The following is a 22,905-nucleotide window of genomic DNA, read 5'->3' on the forward strand; positions in this document are numbered from 1 at the left end:
GCCTCATTTCACAGAGCAGATCAAGGCTACTTTCCATGTCGTATATGTGTATGTCTAGTCTTCCCCAAAAGGCTTTTATATTTCCTTGAGCACAGAGGCCATGTCTTCTAGCAAATAAGATCCCGTGGGGCAAGAAATGTAAAGAAAACACTTTACAATGTTACATAAATACTAGCTATGATTCTTACCATTCTTAATATCATCATATAGCTTTCCTATCCTCTTGTATCCTACCCTAGTGGAATGTAAATAATCATTTAGTAATTAATATCCAATGAAGGAAGGAAGTCAAACTCATGATAAGATTGCACTTAAACACCTATAGTTTCTTATAGTAGTAGATCATGGTCATGCCTTCTAAGAAGTTTTATCAAAGTTTTCTTTACCTACTGACTTTTCACTCTGCTCTACATCTTGGAAGCAATGAGTTCTGATAGTTTTACTCCTCATTCTTTAGATCAGTATTTCTTTCATTTGTTCTACCACTTACAAATTTTAAGGGTTGTCCCCTAGTCCAACTATTCTAGAATTTGATGAACATGTCTACATTTGCTTTTTTTATACCTTTCCTGACATGGGATCATAGATTTAGATCTAGAAGGCACCTTAAGAACCATCAAGTGCATTTTTTGGGTCAGGAAAATGAAACATAGAGAGTTTAAGTGACTTAATTAGTCACATCATATCTGAGGCAGGATTTGAACCTGGGTCACCCATACTCCATGCTAACAAACCATGTTGCCTGAAGTCATACATATCTACTCAGACTGAAAACATTTGCTTGTTTGGCATCTCAAATGTAAGCATCTAAATGGGTGGCCAAACGGTTTTCTTTTTTTTTTTTCCCATGTAGCTCAATCACTGCCCTCTCATCTATTAGAAACCCACTCTTCTTCAATATCTAGACTTGGAAGACCAGGTAATTTAATCTCAAGTGACCTGAACATCTTGACCATACAAAGTTCTGAGAGAATTATAATTCTCCATTGGGCTTTCTAGTATTACAGCTAGACTCTCTGTGAAGCAGTAACCCTGTTTCTAAAACCTTCACTGTTTTTAGTTAATAATATTAGCCAACACATAGATATTTAAGGTTTATCCTATATACACATTATATCAATGGGAGAGAATTTGGAAAGGTCAGTAAGTATATCAATCATGCCATGACCAGGCGTCCTGCTGTTGGAGAGGAGCACTAAAGAGAAGAGTTAATCAATATTCTGGAGAGGGAGGTAGCTTTTAGATAGTAGGGGGTAGAGTCATGGACCTGGCAGAGTAAAAGCTTCCTGAGGAAGGTTTATAAGAAGTTAAAAGTCTCTTGTCTTTTTTTTTTCCTTCCTACAAATTTATAATTTGTATTGACAAGACATGTACAAAGTCTTTCTCTTAAGGAATTAAAAGTTGCTTCACTTAATCTCACCACATTCCTGTGAACCATTAATGACTTGGATCATTCTTCGTACAGTAAGAGGGAAACTAAGTATTGGATCCATTAAGTGTCTTGACTTGTTTGGGTCACATTAGAAGTCACTGGTGACATCCCTGGGTGTTACTCAGGGTTTCTGATGTCTAGTCCCATTTCCTTCCCCTAAAGCTACATTGACTCCTTGGACAAATTACAATATACTATCAACTTAATTTCACCTGGACACCCTCTCATTACACAATAATGATTAATACTCATTCAGCATCACATTACTTCTTTCATCATGACATGAATCCTAGGCGTGCTGTTTCTGACAATCCAATATTACCACATCACTAACACATTTCAGAATTCCATTGATTCTTTCTTAATCTTGACTAAAATTGGCCAAAGCAAGATAGCAAATCTAAACCACCAAATGGAGAGAGAGTATCAAGGAGTATTATATGATAGAGTCACTCTGGGGCTGAAACTTTTTATTCGAACCACAAATACATAAGCCATTCACCAATTAGAAGATAATCTAAGGAAATTTCTCCCCCAAGTTTTACTTACTTTCTCCTTTCCATTTCAAATCGACTGAGTAACTTCCGAAGACCACCATTCTTAAATCCCTGAAAGTGTGCGGCTGGAGCACCTACTGTGATGACATCGTATAATGCATCTGAAATAGAAACGGTCAAGAGTTGGAATTGGCTTTTATGTACATCAGGGCATGTTGCCTGCATAGTGACAACCACACCATAGGAAGCCTGAGAAATTAAACTGTTTAATTTACTAGGAATGACTATGAACCTCTCTCTCAAGGGGACAAAAGGAGCTAATCAATCTTCCCATACAGCCACCTGTCCACCTAAACAACTTATAATATTTCCCTGATTTATAGCTGCATCTTAATTACATGCTGCTGTGCAGAACAATATGCTCCCCTTTACCTCTACCTTCTCACTGAGACGCCACTTAAATTGGTCTTTTGTGTATTTCCTTTTATTGAGTCTTATGTTGTCTAATTTGCAATCACATTGAAATTCAACAACAATGAACCATCTTTCAAAAAAAAGTTTTAAGAAAAAAGTGCTGAAAATTAATGCATCTGGGCCCACACAGAAGAGTGTTATCACTCCTTCTATATAGTAGTTGTATGGCTCTATATCCTGAAATTCCTATATTATTTAGAACATCTCAATGTCTTTTCAACATTTCCTTATCTAACTTAAAGAATGAATCCCAAATGGTTCTGGATCATTTCCCAATAAGAGTCATTGCTTTATCAATAGGAAATGGGGTGGGGGAGAGGGAACCATCAATACTCAATACATTCACATTGACATTCAATCCCCTGATCTAGAAAGTGATTCATTTTTACATACATTTAGTCTATGGCTCCCAAATCTGTCATCTATTTTTCATTCTGATAAAAAAAATAGCCCCTGAAGGAAGGAGACGGCACAAACGGCCCGCTGTAAATAAACAAGCCACTTGAGGAGCTTGATTTCAGGGCAGATCCATTATCAACAGATTCTAATGTTGATACATAGATCATGCTTTCAGATCTCATTCGCTGAGAAAATAGAAATCATTTCATCAGTCTCAGGCGTATATCGGAATATCTGCCTAGCTCTACGATGCTGAGGCATCTGAAAACTTTCCCAACAAGAAATGACTTTGTGCGAATAGGTTTTGGTAACTCAGATAACAAAATTCCAAGAAGTGTAGTAATACCAGTCTGTCCATCATGCATTTATAGAAGACGCCTCTCTAGAAAAGTTTGCTCAATTCAAAGGTTCAGAGATTTTTATATTTCAAGATAAAGAAGAAAAGGACCGATCATAGAATCATAGAGTTCTAGGAACTGAGGGGAGCTTCATAATAACATAGTCCAATCCCCCCCCCCATCTGTTTACTTGTGGAATCCTGTCCTCACGACCCAACATCATTCCATTGTTAGGTCTTTGAAGGCAGGGACTCCTTTTTTTTTTTCTTTTGGTTTTATTTATCTTCATATCCTGAATATTTAACACAGTATCTCACACCTAGAAGGTGCTAATAAATGTTCAATCTGACTGCATAGCTAAAGAAACCCAAATCCAGAGGAGTTAAATGACTTCTGAGGGGTCAGTTTGCTAATTAATGGCAGAAATGGGAGTAGAACCCGAGTCCCCTGTAACACATTGTTCCCACTAAAACAAAGGCATAATCCAAAACAATTTTCTTACAGCTGTCAACTTTGGGGACTGAAAAGAAAGATGATGCTCTAAAGATAAAACATCCTCTAAAGATAAAACATTTCCTGTACTCAAATCAATTGAATGCAAAAAATAACTGAGCATGAGATTAGAAGGCAGTATCATGCATTTTGACTTGAATCCTCATCTCAAGGGCATGGATGATCCTTTTTATGTTCTACTGAGTAGCACTTGAACTTTTGATTTCTGAGGGTTCAACACTCAACCAATCTGCTACAATCAGTACTGACACCCCACCGCCTGTCAAGCACAGCTCGATATCTCGAGTCACTGGCTCCCGGGTGTGACAGTAGCCAAAGGAGCCAACGGTGATTGGTATTGATCTCAGAGACCAAACCAACTGGTTACACAGCAAACCAGATAGAGCTGCAATAACCCAATGATATTATTAGCCTGCTCTACTATGGTTGAATGATAATAAGCTAAAATTGAGTAGATATGTTCACATAAAAAAAGATTTGAAAAGATACAAAAATGTTTAAGGGTAATTTTGAGCACAACCTGTCTTTAAGCTAATACACACCGCAAATGGTAAAGGAAGTTAATGTTGTGATATTATCTTAATTATCCTGTTATTATTTAGATACTATGGTTTTCCTCCTTATTTTCACTTTATTCTTTTTTGATTTCTTTTGACTTCCGTCTCTTCTCTCCTTCCCTCACTCTGTTCTTCTGTTTCAATTCTCCATGATTGTCTCATAACTACAGTCCCTAGTCTTTCTTTAAGTAAAAATTTCTATATTTTAATTACAATCAAAAATGTTAACACTTATTTTTTAAAAAATTTTGAGCTCTAAATTCTTTTTTTCCCTTTCTCCCTTCTACCCTTCTTGAGAAGGCAAGAATCTGATATAAATTATGTATGTACAATCATGTCAAACATACCTCCCTATTAATCATGTTGGGAAAGAAAATATATATTAAAAAAATTGGAAGAAAAATAAAGTTTTTTTTCAAAGTATGCTTAGATTGCATCCATCAGTTCTATGTCTGGAGATGGATAGCATTTTTCATCATAAGTTCTTTGGAATTGTCTTGTATCATTATATTGCTAATACAATTTATTACTAAGTTATTCACAGTTGATCATTGTATGATTATACAATTATACCACATTGTATGATACTACTTTTACTGTGTGAAATTTTTCCTGGTTCTGCTTACTTCACTTTGCATCAGATCATAAAGGTCTTCTCGTGTTTTTCAAAAATAATCCCGCTCGTCATTCCTTATAATATAATAGTATTCCATCATAATCCTATGCCACAACTTGTTCAGCCATTCCCTGACTGATGGGCATTCCCTCAATTTCCAATTCTTTGGCACTACACAAAAAGCTACTATAAATGTTTTTGTTCATATAGGTTCTTCTCCCCGCTCTCCTTTTTTAATCTCTTTGGTACACAAACTTTGTAGTGGTATTACTTTGTCAAAGGGTAAGCTCAGTTTTATAGCTCTTTTGGGCATAGTTCCAAATTGCTCTCCAGAACAGTTGGATCAGGTTACAACTCCACTAACAATGCATTAGTGTCCCAACCTAGTCTTTTTTTTTTTAACATTATATATATATTAAGACTATCATTTTCACTTTAGGGTCTTTCCTAATTTGCACTTTCATCCTCACTTCCTCTGATGCATAATGTATCTGCCCTTATCATTCACCTCCATAAATAAACATCTTATTGCTTACTTTTCCATCTGTTTTTCCTATCCTCAACCTCTAAGTTTAGTATAATTTACTCAGCATATATTTATTAAGGGTCTAAGAGTTAATATGTATTCTGCTAGCTTCAATAGGACTTCTTAGTGTAAGTACATTTTTTTCTTTCAATTCTGGCTCCAAAATTTCTTCCTGACAAACATACATACATATATACACACACATACATACATACATACATACACACATACACACACACACACCCCCAAACTTCCCCACACACACACCTAGGAGGCAATGTGCTCACACAGCTGCATATGCATAAAACACTGCAAACACAAATATTCTAAGGCATTAGATTATATATCCTCATTAATGTGAATATTTGCTGCAACTATATAAATTGCAATGCACCCATATCCTCCCATACACGTCCTCCCCTAAATTTGCCATTGGATTTTTATTCATTATGGTGAATTGAAGGTCTTGTCACTTTCTCCTGACAGCATGAAGATATTAATGAGCACATAGGCTCTCCATTGGTTCTTCTTTGCCTATTCTATACGACTAGATCATCCTTTTGTGGGGGAGATACTTCCATTGCTTTAAAGGTAATCTTTACTGTTTTTCTTGTGTAATTCCCTACATATTCATAAAGTATCGTACCCTGGTTATACCTATTTGTTATGTCTTGTACCTTGATAATGACTATCACATCCTACCACATGACTCCTCTTTGAGTGATCCACAGTTTTAGCTCTTTGGAGAGTAGCATCCCATTACTTACAGCCATATAAAATTGCCCTTACTTACACATATAATTTCCCTAGGGTTGAGAATTTTGAATAGGATAATATCTGAAGAAAAAAAGTTTTGGATGAGCCAGAGGGCAAAGGAGAGTGTGTTAAGATGAGCATAAGAAGGCTACAGGCAATCTGAAATGATGCCCTATCAATTAGAGAAATATAAATTAAAACAAATCTGAGGTACCACCTCTCACTTATCAGATTAGCTAACACAACAGAAAAGGAAAATTATAAATACTGGAGGAGATGTGGGGGGAATACGCACTCTTGTTGGAGTTGTGAACTGGTCCAGCCATTCTAGAGAACAATTTACAGCTATGCCCATAAAACTGCGCACCCTTTGACCCAGAAATACCACTACTAGATCTGTATGCCAAACGGATGAAAGAAAAAAGAAAGGGACTTATATGCACAAAAATATTTATAGCAGCTCCTTTTATGGTAGCAAAGAATTAGAAATTAAGGGGATTCCCATCAAATGGGGAATAGCTAAAGGACTTGTGAGATGTGATTGTTATAGAATACTACTATGCTTTAAGAAATGATGAGGATGGTTTTAGAAAAACATTGGAAGACTTATATGAACTGATGCAATGAGAAGTTAGCAGAATCAGGAGAATAGGGTACAAAGTAACAGCAATACTATATGATGATCAGCTGTGAATTCTCAAAAATGCAATGATCTAAGACCATTCTGGAGACCTTACAATGAAAAATGCTATCCATCTCTGGAAAAACAACAGATGGATGATCCAAGAGCAGTACTGTATGATTATTAACTGTGAAAGACTTAGCTACTCTGATCAATGGTCCAAGACATTTCTGCAAGACCCATGATAAAAAAAAATGTTATCTACTTCCAGAGAGAGAACTGATGAACTCTGAGTGCAGACTGAAGCATACTTTTTGCTCATTGTGTGTGTGTGTGTGTGTGTGTGTGTGTGTATGTTTTCTTTTGCAACATTGCTAATATGGATATATGTTTTACGTGATTTCACGTGTATAATCTATAACATATTGTTTACCTTCTAAAGGGGTGAGAAAGGAATGGGAAGGAGGAATTTGGAAATCAAATTTTTTAAATGAATATTAAAAATGTTTTAAAAATATAATTGGGAAATATTTAATGAAATAAAACATTCTAAAAAAGGAAAAAATTGTAATGATACTCTATGTGCCTAATAGATATCAGTGAAGAAATGCATGATCAGAAAATCATTGAATGTTAGAACTATAAAGAAATTTAAAAATAACATATCTCAACCTCTGACTTTACAGACAAGGAAACTGGAGTTTCCTAATGTAGTAAGATTAAGGAATAAGAGATTGGATAGCCCAAGAACTCCTCAGGTATATCCAAAACATGAAAAATCCTAGAGGAAGGATTCCAGCGAATGGAGTAGATTCCCTGTGGAGCATGTGTGGACAAAAATTGCAGAGGATAAAGAAAAACATAAATGGTTTGTAATCTACTCTATTGGGCTAAGAGTACCTTTGCTGATGAGCATAGAAACAAAAAAATAGGAAGGAAATAAGGGGATTTCTATATTTTTTTTTAAATTCAGAGAAAGCAGCATTGCATATGATTTTTTACTTCCCTACCTCCCCACATATAGGCTGCATAGTGTATAAAGCACTGGGCCTAGTGTCAGAAAGAAATGAGTTCAAATCCCACATCAGACATTTTACTAGCTGTGTGACCCTGGGAAAGTCTTTTAACCTCTGTCCACCTCTATTTCCTCATCTATAAAATGAGATTAATAGCAGCATTTATTTCCCAAGGTTGACATGAGGATCAAATGAGATAAACCTTGTAAAATGCTCACTACAGCACCTGACCCATAGCAGGTAATTATTACATGCTTGTTTCCTTCTTTCCTTCCAAAAAAAAAATTCCACTATGGTTAATTACACAAATATTGAGAATAGTCAGAAATGTGAATATTCCAAATACTCATCTTTTCTTTCTATTTTTCACAAAATTGACCTGAATCTTGGGAATCACCAAAAATAACATCAGATGAAAAAGAGACCTAATGAAATACAGATCATGACAAACATTTCATCTCTGGGTCCCTACTGGAATTATTTATTCTTTACTGAAGAACTGAAAGCATACGGGTCGATTTTCAGTTTAATGCCCAGGGATTTCACTTTTTGATGGAGTATGAAGGGATGGAGTATGAAGAGTCAAAAAGTTTGTGTCTAAATTTAAGCCATCGTTAGTAGAAACAACCAGTTATAACAATGTGAATGCATTATCCAGAATGTAAGGTTAAGATTAAAAATATATTTTAAATCATAGTTTTATGTTTCATTAATTGCTCCTTAAAATGACTGCAAACTTCCTTGTGAAACAAAGGTCTAACTTTTTAATGCCAATATCATATAACTGTAAGTCATGGAATACTACAATATTTGAAGAATGAACAATGAATATCACTCACAAGACAATGGAAAAGGATATGATGGGCATCGGAGGGGCTACAACATATAACAAATAAGGGTCCTGTCATCAAATAAATGTATAACTGAAAAACAATGCATGCTGATCTCCTGGAAAGAGTGAGGAATATGTGATGGATGGCCTATATATTTCGCTGGTATCAATCAGAAGGAGGGAAGAAGGGATGGAGGGAAGCAAGAAGGGAGGGAGGGAGGGAAGAAGGAAAGAAGGAAGAAGAAAAGAAAGAAGAAAGGAACAAAGGAAAGTTCTCTGCATGTTTCTCCCCTACTACATTATACTACTTCTCATTACATCACAGATCTCATAATACTATTTTGCATTTGCAAAGCAATTCAAGTCCACTCAACAAACATTTGTTAAGTATCTAATATGTCTAGGTAGTGGACAGTTTATAGAGCACCTTATGATATGCTATTTCATTTAAGGCTGACAACAACCCTATCAAGAAGATATTGCAGGTATTTCTATCCTCATTTTGTAGGAGGGTACTCAAGTGAGGATGAGTAAGAAGTCAAAGTCAGCCTGCTAGGAACTTGAACTGACACCTTCCTATGCTTAGTGCAGTGCTCCCATCCCTCTGCAGTCCTCCCCCTTGTAACACTGACCTTACTAGATCATCACATACTTACAATACATATAGTACCAAGAGAATACACTGTTAAGGCACCATAAACATCCCTATGATATAAAATTCTCAGCCGACATCCAATCAAAATGCAACTCTAAGGATTTTGGAGAAATGAATACGCGCGCACGTAGCAAGCGCACGTGTGTACGTGTGTGTGTGTGTGTGTGTGTGTGTGTGTGTGTGTATTGTTTTTTCATTTCTCAAAGAATTAGGGTGGGGGCATGTTCTAATGCAAATACTTCAATACAGCAGTTACCATATGAACAATTGTTATATTCCATTAACTAATGAAAAAGAGTGAAAAATTAACTCAATTGTCTAGGGGCTTCCTCTGCTAACTGGACAGGATATCATTTGTCACTATGAGCCATGACACCATTAATTCTGCTTTGTGAAAGGAGAGCTCTCCTAGATTTACCTTACAGGACTTTATCCTCAGAGTTGAGCTTTGGTAAATATATGTGTTGTCTTTGGCAGAACTGTTCCTCCAGATGCAGGAAAGGGGTGCAGATTCATCACATGGAGAAAGACAAAGTGATTTACTGATAGTTTAAAAGGCAAATCTTAAACTACCTTCATGAAACTCACCAATGAAATACTAAGACTAGACCAACATGACCTTCAGAATCACCTTGTATGACAGACTCTTTAATTTGACTAAATGTTAGAATTAGTAGATGTCAAATAGAAAATTAGAAGAAAATTCAATATAGCTTTGAGTTGGAAAAAAATGTAAATATGATATAGATGGCTAGACTATGAGTCAGAAGGTGAAAATTTCAGTAAACTACCTGGTAAAATGCAGATCCTCCTCTATGATCATACTCTACCCTAACTCCAGTCTTCCACTCACTACAACAAGTAATTACTTTATGACTTTAGGTTCACAGATTTAGCACTGATCATGTTGGGATTCATGTTTATTTTTAAACTGACATTCTTTGTATTTCCCTCCATCAAGAATTCCCTGTTGCTAAATTATTTCATTCAAGAGATCCAGATTAAAATAATATTTTTTTCCTATGCATATACCAAGATATTGCCTTTTCAAAAAGCTAAGCATATTATTAAGTGTTTTATTAAACTTTATGTTGATCTTACATATTGACGAACTTTTAAAGAAAATAAAGTCTAATGTATAATTCAGTACCTTTCTCACTAATCCATAACAGTTTAAGCCTCCTAGAATTTCACTTTTTTCCCCTTTATGACTTCAAAGAAAGAAACACATTCTCCCTTCATCTTTTTTGCTTTGTTGTCAGTATCACTAGGTTTTTCAGTCTTCTCAGTTCCTCTGCTTTACCTACCATCATCAAAGACCCTCACATCTTCCTTATCTGTTCTATAGGTGAGGAAATGAGAGATGTTGCTGACAGCTTCCAAACTAATTAGAGGTGCACTATTGCATGAGTTCATTAAATCATAACTGACATCTCAAAGCAATTTATTGCTCTTTTGAGATGATACTTATAATTTCTTTTGTAAGATTTTAGATTTGCCTTTGCAGTTTCTCAGCTCTCAGTTCATAGTTTCTATAGCATGTAGCAGAAAGATAAAAAATAAATTAGGATTCATAGTTTCATGGGTTATCTCTAACAACTGAGTAAAATATTTTCCCAAAATATGTAAGTGATTTTTCCACTCTGCTGATAAAGAAGAATGAAATGTCCCCTTTCCTTTTCCTTAGCTTTCCTGCTATAAAAAGTGCTAATTCAGTATAATTTTACAGAGAAGAAATTTGAAGTCCAGATTGGACTTCAATGATTTGTCCAAGGTCACACAGTAAGTACCAAAGTCAGTAAGAGAACCTATGCCCTCTGACCCCAAATTTAATTCTAAGTTCAGACATTAGGAAAGATTAGTTCAGAGACTACTTATAGCTTACAACAGGACAGGAGAAAACAAAAATACTTCTATAAACCATTCCAAAGAAACCATAAACCAAAGGAAGGAAGCCTTTTTTTTTTTTGGACAATTCTTTCAACTTAAAATAAATTTTATTACTTCACGTTTTAAGAACCAATGTGTGAATTTATCTATGTCAGGAGCAGCCCGTTCCCCTCTGATAATACCACTATCATGGGGCAAGCACTTACCACTTCACTCCTGAATTGTTGCAATAGCCTGCTGGTTGGTCTCCACGATGTTCCTAAGGTGCAAGTCTGACCTCCTCCCCTGCATCCCTTGGGCCCCACAGGTCCTCAATAAACTCTAGTGGCTCTCTGTCAGCTCCAGGGTCAAATATAAAATCCTCTGTTTGGTGTTCAAAGCCTTTCACATCGTATCCTTCTCCCCCTCTCCCATAACCTTCCAATCTTTTTATACCTTACACCCCAGTAAGTACTCTGAGATCCAGTGACATTTGCCTCTTTTTTTTTTAGTCTTTTTTCAGCAGTGTCCAACTCTTCATGACCCCAATTTGGGGTTTTCTGAGCAAAAATAGTGGAGTGGTTTGCCATGTCCTTTTCTAGCTCATTTGACAGATGAGGAAACTGAGGCAAACAAGGATAAGTGACTTGGCCAGGGTCACACAGTTAATAAGTATCTAAGGCCATATTTGAACTCCAGGTCCAGCACTCTGTCCATTGAGCCACCTAGCTGTCCTTGATATTATCATTCATTAACTGAAAAACATATACAGAATAACATAGCAGAAAGAAGGTTGAATTTGTAGTCGAAGGACCTGGGTCAGAGGACATCAGAGCTCTGCTACTTATTACCCCCACGACCTTGGTCATTTCAGCTTTTGGAGACTTAGTTTCATCATCAGTAAGAGAGGATTTGACTAAATGCAATCTAATGTCCCTTCTGGCTTGAAATTTGATCCCTCCCAACTTCAATCATATACAGATTCAAAATAAATTCTACAAAAGCATGCATACACTCTCTTTAATTAATCTTTACATACATATATATATGTGTGTATATATGTATGTATGTATATATGTATGTGTGTATATGTATATGTAATGTACATATGTATGTATATCTATATGTATAGGTATATGTATGTATGGGAGGAGAGAGGGTCTAGAATATTCTGACCTCCACTTACTTTTCCAGATTTATTTAATTACTCCCCTTAATATATTTCTACATCCCAGTCAAATTGGACTATAAGCTGTTCCCTGAATGCCACAAACTCTTAACTCCATGTCTTTGAAATAGTGATAATCTTCACGAGTGGGATGAACTCTTTCTTCATCTCCACCTCTTAGTATCCCCACCTTCCTTCAGGGGTTAGCTCAGATACCACTTATGGGGAGCCTTTCTTGATTCTACTCTCCTATCCAAACTGTAGGGCTTTTCTGCTCCTCAAATAATCTTCTATCACTTACTTGTACCTGTATTTCCCCTAGGAGACTACAGGCTCATTTAGAGCAGAGATTTGTTTTGTTTTAGTCTTTGTGTACCTAGTGACTAAGTGCTTTATACATAGTAGGCACATAGTATATGTAGGCACACATTTTGAATCAGTTAGGATTTAATGATTTGGGGGGGCAGCAGAGTTTCAAACTCCATTCTGGAATGTCTGGATTACTGCAGCAATGTGCCTGGTTTCCCAAATTTGTCAGGGATATTTCAAGCATACCTAAAAGTTCTCTTTTTTCCCCATTAAATTGATTAAGTTAAATTAAATTTCATATCATTGAACTCCTGCTTTAAATTGGCATCAACATCTTTATCTATAGAATTCAATCAATTCCTATTGTATCTTATTTTTATAAGTAATTTATTTTTACTTAGAAGAGACAAATTTTGATCTTTCCTTGTCCTTGAAAAGATTTAGATCTAATTGAACTATCTAAGGATGCATGCCTTCTAGCCCAATTCTTAATCATCTTAAGTCAAAGGGCCAGTATGCTTCTCCTCTCAGGAATGACGCAGCAGAAGACAACAGAATGCCTTACATATTCCAAGATGAGTGGACTATGGCCACGTCAGCACATCCTCCCAGATTTTAAGATGAGATTGCTTCACCCATCAAACAGAGCTGTGAGGATGGAGACTGGTTTGTCAGCATCCTTGCTGCATCACAGGGCAGATGTTGTCACCCAGTCTTTGGTACCTCACGTGGGGGTCAGGGGACAGGGTCCTGGGAGGCAGAATGAGGCCAATAGGAGTCTTTCTCTAACTGAAGCCTGATGACTGCCCCATTTGCTACTATTAGTGCTGCATAAGGGAACGGGGAGAATTCAGCATTCTTGCGAGCCCAGCTGTTCAGGGCCCATGCTCTGCTCAGTGCACAAGGCCTGGCAGCTTCTGTACAGTCTCCCAGGGTCTCATTTGCCTGGCCTGATCACTCTCCATCCTATTCCAGCTGGCCATGTTTTTAAATCTATTGATTCAAGAGCTTACACTCTCACTAGAATAATAGTACATCCTCACATGTACTGCTTCAAGGCCTTCTCACTCCTTTAGCTTAATCATGTCAAAGGAGATGATTCTATCTCAGCGAACACAAAATGCATTAACAGCGCTACATCCCTCATGCACTCCTCTGGGAAACATACTTTACCTTTCAATTGGGGGCTGTGAACATGCATTCTTTGAAAATGCAGGTTTATTGGAATGAATTCTAATATCTTCTCTCCTTTGCTGCAGCTTGATCTGAAGGAAGACCCTGAAAAAGAAACTACTTTAAGTACCATTAAGTATAGTTCCACGTCTGCTCAAGCCAACGAGAGACAAACATATCTGTGTCACTGCTCTTGATTATTTTTTTTAAGCCTGTGCAATGATGCTTTAAAGCATGGAAATCCTAATAACCACACCTCTGCTTGCAGCCACAGAATTATATTTGACTCACAAGACAAATAAATTTTGTGAGGTTTGCTTTAGGTAGCAGGCACAATGCTTAATGTAAAATAAGACCAGCATGTGCTAGGAATTATGCCCTATTTTACCTATATAAATACTTACAGATCTATAGAAATAGATAACATATGTTTACATGTTCTAAAGGCACAAGAAATGAGAGAAAGCACAACTAATTTATAATTGTTCAATTAGATAACAGTAAAGTTTTCCCTTCCTATGATTCATCAATGGTAACAATGAAAAGTTTTGAGGGAGAAAGCATTCATATTAATAATAGAACAAAATGAAAGAAATGTTATAAAAGCATATTTATTTAGATATACACTAGCTTACAAAGCAGCATAGGATTTGTAAGACCGTAACATAATGTAGTTAGAGCCAGAGATGACTTTAGAATCCATCTAGTTAAACCTTATATTTAATTGATGAAAAAAGCCCATTAAAGTAATAAATGAAATAGGTCTTGAACCTTGTCTTAGAATTCCCATGCTTTTTACATCATGTTATGGTGTATACATATATACACACACACACACACATACATACACACACACACACACACATATACCCCAAACCCAATTTCTGCATTCAGGTGTTTAAAAGTTATATCTGGTAATAAATTGATCATTTTTGCAAAAAGAAAATGTAAGGGGAAAATAAAAATTACTAATATTTCTTGAAAGTGCTTTTGAGGCATTCTGCAAAGGACTTTGTTTACAATAACCTACGAGCAAGTAGTATAAGACTATCTGAGGTAGTCTAGTTTTCATAACTTCATTTCACGGATTGGGAAACAGGCTCAGGATGTCAAGGGTCACATAGCTTTAGTTTTTAAAACTAGGATTATTCTAATTCAAGTATCCTGACTCTAAGCCTGGGACATCTTCACATCAGCTTCTTGGAACAATTCCTACTTTCCTTCAAAGCTCAGCTTAAGTTTCTCCTCATACAGTAAAGCTTTCCTATTCCCCAAAATTATTGTGTTTTCTGCCTCCTGAAACTGCTTTGTATAACTTCGTACACACTGTGTATTTACTTATTAGTATAGGAGTTGTGTACCTGCAACAGAATGTAAGCTTCTTGAGAGTAAGGGCTGGTTGGGTGTTACCTTTGAATCCCAAGGGCCTAGCAAAGTTGCCACTTCATTGATATTTGTTGAAATAAATTGAATTCCATGATGCTCACCATATGGTAACTTAGAATTTGCAGTGAAAAAAGGTAAGACCTCACTCAAAAGTTGAAGAACAGATGAGAAGCATTGATAATCAATCTTAATGGGAGATAACCAGGACTTGGTATCAGAAGGTATGACAATTAGTCCTATTAATATATCGTTTTGTTTTAAGAAGGCAAACATATAAAATTAATAGTTAATTAATATTAATTAGCATTAATAATTGATATCAATTAGCACAAATAATTAATATTAATAGTACCTACCAGCTAATAATGCCACTCGGATTCTGCAAGTTGCCTTTCTACTAGTGAGCTAAAAATGTTCTGTGCTCCTAAGATGATATATGGCTGATTACTTTTACCTTGATTTCTAGAATCATAGAATGTTAGAACTAAAATGAACTTTAGAAATAATCTAGTTCAACCTATCCCTGCTTTTAGAGACAAGGGATCTAGGGCCCATTGAAGTGAAATGGCTTGCCCTATGGTCACAAAGCTAGTTAGTGGTAGGACTTCATAGGATGCAGGGACAGTATTGAAGAATGGTCTGAGTTCACCTGTTTCTGTTGAATAATGAAAATCTACTGCTCTCCAGAATCCTGTGAGGCAACTCCAGATCTCCCTCAGCTGGCAGTTAGCTCCCACAGAAGACTACAGGCCATCCCAGTCAGAAAGAACAGACACTTTTTTTCCTCTCCTCCCCCTTCTCTTTCTTCTGTAGTCATTCATACTGTTTCTGACTTCCTACCATGCGGGAGCTGTCATTCCACTGACTAAACAGAGAGACTAGTTGCAAACCTGTTTGCTTCCCAAGTTCTGTCAGAATGTCTTGGTACGTGTTCACCATTTGTTCACAGTGAGCAAGAACGTTTTTGCGTAGATTATCCCAGTGCGGTGCGAGCTCACCAAGATCCTTTAGCTCCTGGTTTCTATTATAGAAGGGGAGGTAAAAGAAAATATTCTTTTGATTAAGAAACAAACTACTAGAACAAAACAAAACAAACAAACACTAGGAAAAATGAATTAGTGAGAGATAGAAAACACTCAACATCAACTTAATACTTAATTTTTTTTTCCTTTTTATTAAAGCAGCAATTGGATGGAATCAACACTGCAATGGTATTAGTATCAATCCCACCCAGGACTCAGTTTCTAAAGTAGGAAATGGGACAAATACTTGGCGATCCATGAGTTATTAGTTATTGGCTTCAACCCTATCATGAATCCACATTTGATCCATATCTAGAGTTAGCTAGGTGGCATTGCGGATGGAAGACTAGAGAGACCAGGATTAGAATAATGTTCCAGATACTTGCTACCCCAATGACTCTGATTAAATCATTTAACTTCTTTTAACTTCTTCTCAGTTTCCTCATCTGTAAAATGAGGATAATAACTGTGATACTTATGCACATTTATTCTGAAGACCAAAAGTAACAATGTATATAGAACATTTAAAATACTATTTAAATATTCCTAACAATTATTATTATTATTATTACAGGTAGCATTTATATAGGGCTTTCAGTTCTCCTTCAGTTCTTATCTTACAAAATATTGAAAATACTTTTAAAAGAGAGAGATGGAGGTACGTCTGGAAAAGTGGGCCAGTACAAAAATGAGAGTAAGAGAAAAACCTATAGGCTCCATTGCACCTATAGAATGGCATGAGATCTAAATGAAGGCCACAGCATGTGATTCGCCTCCTGATAGAAAATTCATCGAAAGATGTGGACAAGCATATAGCAGGATGAGAAGCATGAATGAGTTTGGATGTTTACCACTGGAAGGCACACTTAAACGAATGACTTCACAGAGCCACTGACTTGTATGTATGGTCTAAATTAAAGTAGTATGAACTCATACTTGTAGCTTTAGTACAAAGAGCTTAAGTTATGTTAAAAAGAGGTTCAATCTATTTTATCTCCATCTTTTAGTCAAGACTGTGGAATGCTTGTTTGAGGCATAGGAGGAAGAACACAAGCCTTAGGGTTAGAAGACCTGAACTTACAGCCAAAGATAATTAACTGGGTTGAGGCTGGGAAAATAATTGTCTCTCTAAGCCTCTCAGTTTCTTCATTGGTAAAATGGGGTTAATAAGACTTGTACTACTTATAGTATATCAATGGGTTACTGTAAAAATGCCAAGTTGATGATGAGTCACTCTGAACATAGGCCAGTGGGTTTTGGACAACAGCCACTGAGCTCATACTGAGGCTTGTACTGAATCTTTTGCAGGTTGGCAGAAGAATCTGTCAGAGCTTACGCTCAGTTGTGTGACGAATGAAAAACCCCAAGAGATGAAGTTTCTTGGTAACTAATAATCAATTTATTAATTAGGCCAGCTAATAATCAATAAATTGATGGTCAGTGGGTTTTCCCAGAAAAACAAAGACAAAAACATGGAGATTCTGAAAACCTTAAATATTTTTTGAAAGAGAATGCCCTTGACAAGTGAAAATCAACTCTGATTGAAGGATATTTAATGAGGAGGTGGGCTAGAAGTCTTCAGCTCAGGGGAACACATTTCTATCCAGACCACTCTGGTTGGTTTTCTCCTTCATGAGCAGGGTCACCCTAAACCCTAATGGAAGGGTACAAGGACAGGAGCTGTGCTCCTTGGGTCAAGAACTTGCCCAAAGTAGATTCTATTTACACTCTCCACAGAAGTAAGGTCTCCTAGTTGGGTGGGGTTCCACCCAAGATCAAGAGCATGTTCCTGCAGGGTTAGGATTAGACTCATCAATCAGCCTCATCCTTCAGAGACTGATTTTTTTTTTTTTACAGGGGCTGGGCCTTAAATGAGGAAATAAAAGAACAAAAGCCTGGCTTCTAATTTAATAATTTGTTATTAATATAATAGAAATAATTTCTCTCAGTTTCCATTATTTTTAAGAAGCACAAAGAGATATCAGAGTAGGGCTTTGTGGAAGAAATAAGACATCTATACATTTAAAAAGAAAAAGAAAACACCGTGTCACTAATAGGTCTGACGAAGTTATTCTATTTCTGACTTCACCTTCCACCAAAAGGACAATTTGAATAGGTAAAAGATTTTATGTTTGTGCTATATTATTTCTTCATCAAAAGAAAATCTTTTTGTTTTCAGCCAAAGACAAAGTTTATCAGAACATCCATCATATTAGGCAGACTCTTAAGGAGTCTAAGCATTCATAATGCTAACGCAAGTGGGCCAAATCTTAAGAATCTGAGCAGCAGCTAGATTTTAAGAATCTGAGCAACTTAATGGAGACAAGATGGACCTTATATACAGAAAGACTGTGGGAAGGATCTAGGACTGGCCAATAGTCTGGAGTGACTGGAGGAGGGGTCTAAGGAGGATTTGGAGGGGAGTGGCCAGTAAACTGGGGTGACTGTGAGGTAACAGAAAGTCAGGGACCTGGACTGCTTGGCCAAGGGAGAATGGAGCCTAGATAGGATTAAGGGTGGGAAGTAGCCAGGGGCAATTGGGAGGTAACAGAACAGAATTGGGAGATTGGGCATAGCCACAATGAAAGGCCAGGTGATAGGATTATAGCATTAGGTGAACAGATTTGGCCAGATAGGAAAGTCCAGGGTTTTTCCTTTTTGGGGTCCAGATCCCATCCCCATTATTCCTCCCTGAAACAAATGGGATCCAAATTCTTTACTAAAATCAACAAAATATTCAAAAAACAAGAGGAAGACCTCTACTGCACTGAGTGGATCCTCTGTGGAAGATTTATAGAAGGACATGGATAAAGGGGTAAGGCATAGTGAACCTGTCAAGGAAATCACCTATGTACTTAGAAGTATAACCAAAAGCCAAGACTTGCTTTCAAATATTTAAAAACATCTTTTTTTTGCTCCCCTCAAAGGAATTCTAATTTTCATTGCAATATCTTTCACCTAATGGGCAGGTAGGTGGTAGAGTGGATGTAGCTCCTAGCATTAGGAAGACCTGAGTTCAAATCCATCCCGACACTCACTAGTTGTATGACCCTGGACAAGACACTTAACTTCTGTGTGCCTCAATTTCCTCATCTGTAAAGTGGGGATAATAAGAACACCGAACAAACAGGGTAATTATGAGGATCAAATAAGATAATATTTGTAAAGTGCTTAGCACAGTGCCTGGCACATGATAAGTGCTATATAAAGGTTATTATTATTTTTGATGGCCTTACATTGGTTATCCAGTATTCATTTTACTCATATGCTTTCTGTAAGTTGACTTAGGGGTGAGAAGGAGGCTTTGGAGTGTGGGGTGGTTTCTTGGGTGATGACGGTAAAAAGGATACCAGAAAACATCCTTTCCTCATTAAGTACAAAAGAACCTGTAGAATTATGTGAGATATAGAGTCACAGAGAGGAGTCATCAGTGTATTTATATGTGTAAGTTTTATTTTATAACTAGGGTAAAAAAAAAAACTGGCTGAATTCTCAACAAAGGAATGATAGGTAGTTTTACAATTGAGAACATAGCAGCATCCTCATTCACAGTATTCTGAGAGACCCAAGGATGTACTATAGTTCCTTCTCTGAAACATGGGAATTTAATCCTTACCACATGAATTTAAGCTTAACACCTTTTTCAGCACCTTCATTATTTAACCTGCTTTCTTCACCACCATGATACACAGCACTCATTTGATTCCTTTAGTCAAATCAACAAATTATCAACAAGAATTACTAAGTGTTTACTATGTGTCAAGCACTGTGCTAAACTGATGATACAAAGACAGGCAAAAACAGATTCCTAATCTTAAGAAGCTCAAATTCGAATGGGAGAGAAAACATTTAAACAACTATGTATAGAAAAGACCTATTCAGGGTAAACTTGCAATAATCTCTGAGGGAACATGTTAGCTTTGAGGGGGACAAGGAAACGTTTCTTGAAGAAGGTAGTATTTTAACTTGAAGAAAGCAAGAGAAACCAGGATGCAGAGAGGAGGAGGGAGAACATTCCAGGCATGGAGGAGAGCCAGTAAAGATGTCCCGAGTTGAGAGACAGAGTGTTTCATTCAAGAAAGAGCAAAAAAGGTCAGTGCCTCCAGATTGTAGAGGATGTGTAGGGAAATAAATGGTAAGAAAACTGAAAAGGTATGAAGGTGTCAGGTTATGATGGGCTTTGAAAGCCTAGAAATGGGACTACTTCTTGGCGTAGTGGACAGAGCACTGGCCCTGGAGTCAGGAGGATGTGAGTTCAAGCCCTGCCTCAGACATTTATAAGTTGTGTGACCCTGGGCAAGTTACTTAACCCAGATTTTCTCAAAAAAAAAAAAAAAGCCTAGGGAGAATGAGAATGTAGCACAAATAGGAGATAGAATTATTCAACTCTTACTTTCTTCTCCATTAAATAAATTTGGATTGGAAAGGACAGAATGGAAATGGCTAATAGCAAGGTGAAACCCAACTAAAACCATGTTAAGTACATTATAGAAAGGATTTTTTCATCCAGATATAGACCGTCCTAACTGGCCTTTCAACTCTGAGATTCTGAAATTCCAAGCCTCTTCCTCTCTTTTCTTGCAACATTCCCATGCACATACTGACCTTCAGCAACAACAAACAGAACCATATCAAGCAAACAATACATTCATTTCAGGTCCCAGAAATGTGTCTTACTATTCCTGTTGTACCAATAAATCAGGTTATCAACCTTTTTTCCCCTCTTGCTTTCATTACAGCCAATGCCCTTGCTTCTACAGATTTGCTATCAAAGGAATACAGCAGTTTTATACCAGACACAGTATTTTTCAGCTCAAAATACAGAAGTTAAGTAATCTATAGTTTAGGCAATTAGGGGAAAATATTAATATCCACATTGTTTGATATGAATTTGATAAAAAGCACTGTGTGTGCCAAAGCATCCCCTTGTCCTTATTGCATTGAGGGAGAGGAAAAGGAATATATAGTGCTAAGTGTTTTATAAATAGTGCCTCACATGATCACAATGGCTTCATTTTATTATGAAAAGGATAATAAACACATTGTACATTCTTCATTGAGATCCAGGCATGTACCAAGCGTCTCCTGTTTGCTAAGCAGTTAACACAATGTTTTTCAGAACAGGTAATCGGTGAACTTGGGAGATTGTTCATGTACTTGACTTGGAAACAGTTTGCACCGTGGATACCAAATGTTCAAGAAATTCAGAAAATTCAACAAGCATTTAGTAAATCTTAACTATTATAAGGCAGAGGCAACCTGGTCTAACAGTTAGAGGACAAGCCTAAAATAGCCATCCTTTTTAAATAATGGAAGAAATATTGCCCTCCCTGCAGTTCTCTCCTGAAGCATCTAAGTGTTAAAACGGATAGTTACTAGCTTGACCCAGGCAAGTCACCTTTTGTGGTATTCAAAGCCCAGTTGATGTAATAACTTCTTCATCAAGCCTACCCTGATCTCTCCAATGAATTTGATTAAATTTAACAGATATTTATTAAATAGCTAGTACAAGCCAGATGGGCAGCTAGGTGGTTCAGTGGATGGAGTACCTGGCTTGGCCTCAGGTAGACTACCCTTCAAGAGTTCAAATCCAGCCTCAGACACCTTCTAGCTGTGTGACCTTGGCAAGTCACTTAACCCTGTTGGCCTCAGTTTCCTCAGCTATAAAATGAGTCGGAGAAGACAATGGCAAACCACCCCAGTATCTTTGCCAAGAAAATCCCAAATGGGGTCATGAAGAGTCAGACACGACTGAAATGACAGAACAACAACAAAACTAGCAGCACCCACTGAATAATAATATGAGACCGATGGGGGAGGTCCAGAACAAATATCGCACTCTTAGGACCAAAAATCATAGCTCAGAGCTAGACAGAAGTTTGGAAGCTTCATCTAGTCAATGGAAGGCATCAGCGGTCTACTTGGGTCTTTCCACAAATGTATCCTGGCCATGTGTGCCCCTAGGTATGGATCCCTCTACAATGTGTGCTAGCCACACCTTTATCTTCCTTGTGTTCTTGTCCATGTATATTCCCTGTGTGTGTGTAGTCGTCCCCATTGTTACATATATTTGAGGTAAAGAATATCTTGGGACTACATTTACTACGCATTTCATTGAGTGGTTTGGCAATTGTCTCCTCCGGTTGAATGCTAACTCCAAACACATGGGTTTGAGGAGTAGGGGTGGGGAGGGTTGTCAACCAATTCTTTTTAGATTTAAGCCCGCAGAATATCTTGAAGTTGGGGAATCATTCTCTTGGGGATATGTCCTGAGAGTTCAGGGAGTGTCTTCAGGCATTAGTCCCATATTTCATGTATGTGATTTACTCTCCACAGTAAAATTATATGCTTCTTGCAGACAAGTCCTATGTTACGGGCTTCTCTTGTGTCACGGTCAGAGGGTAGCACAATACTACATACATATTGGATGATCCAGTAGATATTATTTGAATTACTGGAGAGACAAGAAGAGCTAGATAATTAATGGTGTTGATATTAACCCCCATTTAAGATACATTTTAAAGTTCATGAAATGCTTTTCTCATTTGGGAGGAAGATTCCTTATAGTCATGACATTCTCCGATTGTGTGAATTATTATTGCACGAAAAATTATTTTGTTAAAGCAGAGGAATAAATGATCAAAGAATTAAAATAAATATATAGATATTTTGACAGATAGAGAGACAGACAGATAGACAGATAGATAGATAGATAGATAGATAGATAGATAGATAGATAGATAGA

General features: G+C 37.0%; 1 protein-coding gene across 6 annotated transcripts in view; it reads right to left on the minus strand.

Moving 5' to 3' along the window:
• INPP4B (inositol polyphosphate-4-phosphatase type II B) overlaps window positions 1-22,905 on the minus strand; it is a 920,894-nt gene that overhangs the window by 212,927 nt on the left and 685,062 nt on the right. For all 6 annotated transcript variants that reach the window (XM_027866808.1, XM_027866807.1, XM_027866810.1 and 3 more), the window contains 3 exons: window positions 16,029-16,159; window positions 13,753-13,857; window positions 1,982-2,090 (listed from right to left, as the gene is read on the minus strand). In XM_027866808.1, the coding sequence (XP_027722609.1) occupies window positions 1,982-2,090; window positions 13,753-13,857; window positions 16,029-16,159 (345 nt within the window). The remainder of the gene's footprint in view (window positions 1-1,981; window positions 2,091-13,752; window positions 13,858-16,028; window positions 16,160-22,905) is intronic.

The sequence above is a fragment of the Vombatus ursinus genome, unplaced genomic scaffold (genome assembly GCF_900497805.2).
Source record: "Vombatus ursinus unplaced genomic scaffold, bare-nosed wombat genome assembly UNPS02014784.1, whole genome shotgun sequence".
Lineage (NCBI taxonomy): Eukaryota > Metazoa > Chordata > Mammalia > Diprotodontia > Vombatidae > Vombatus > Vombatus ursinus.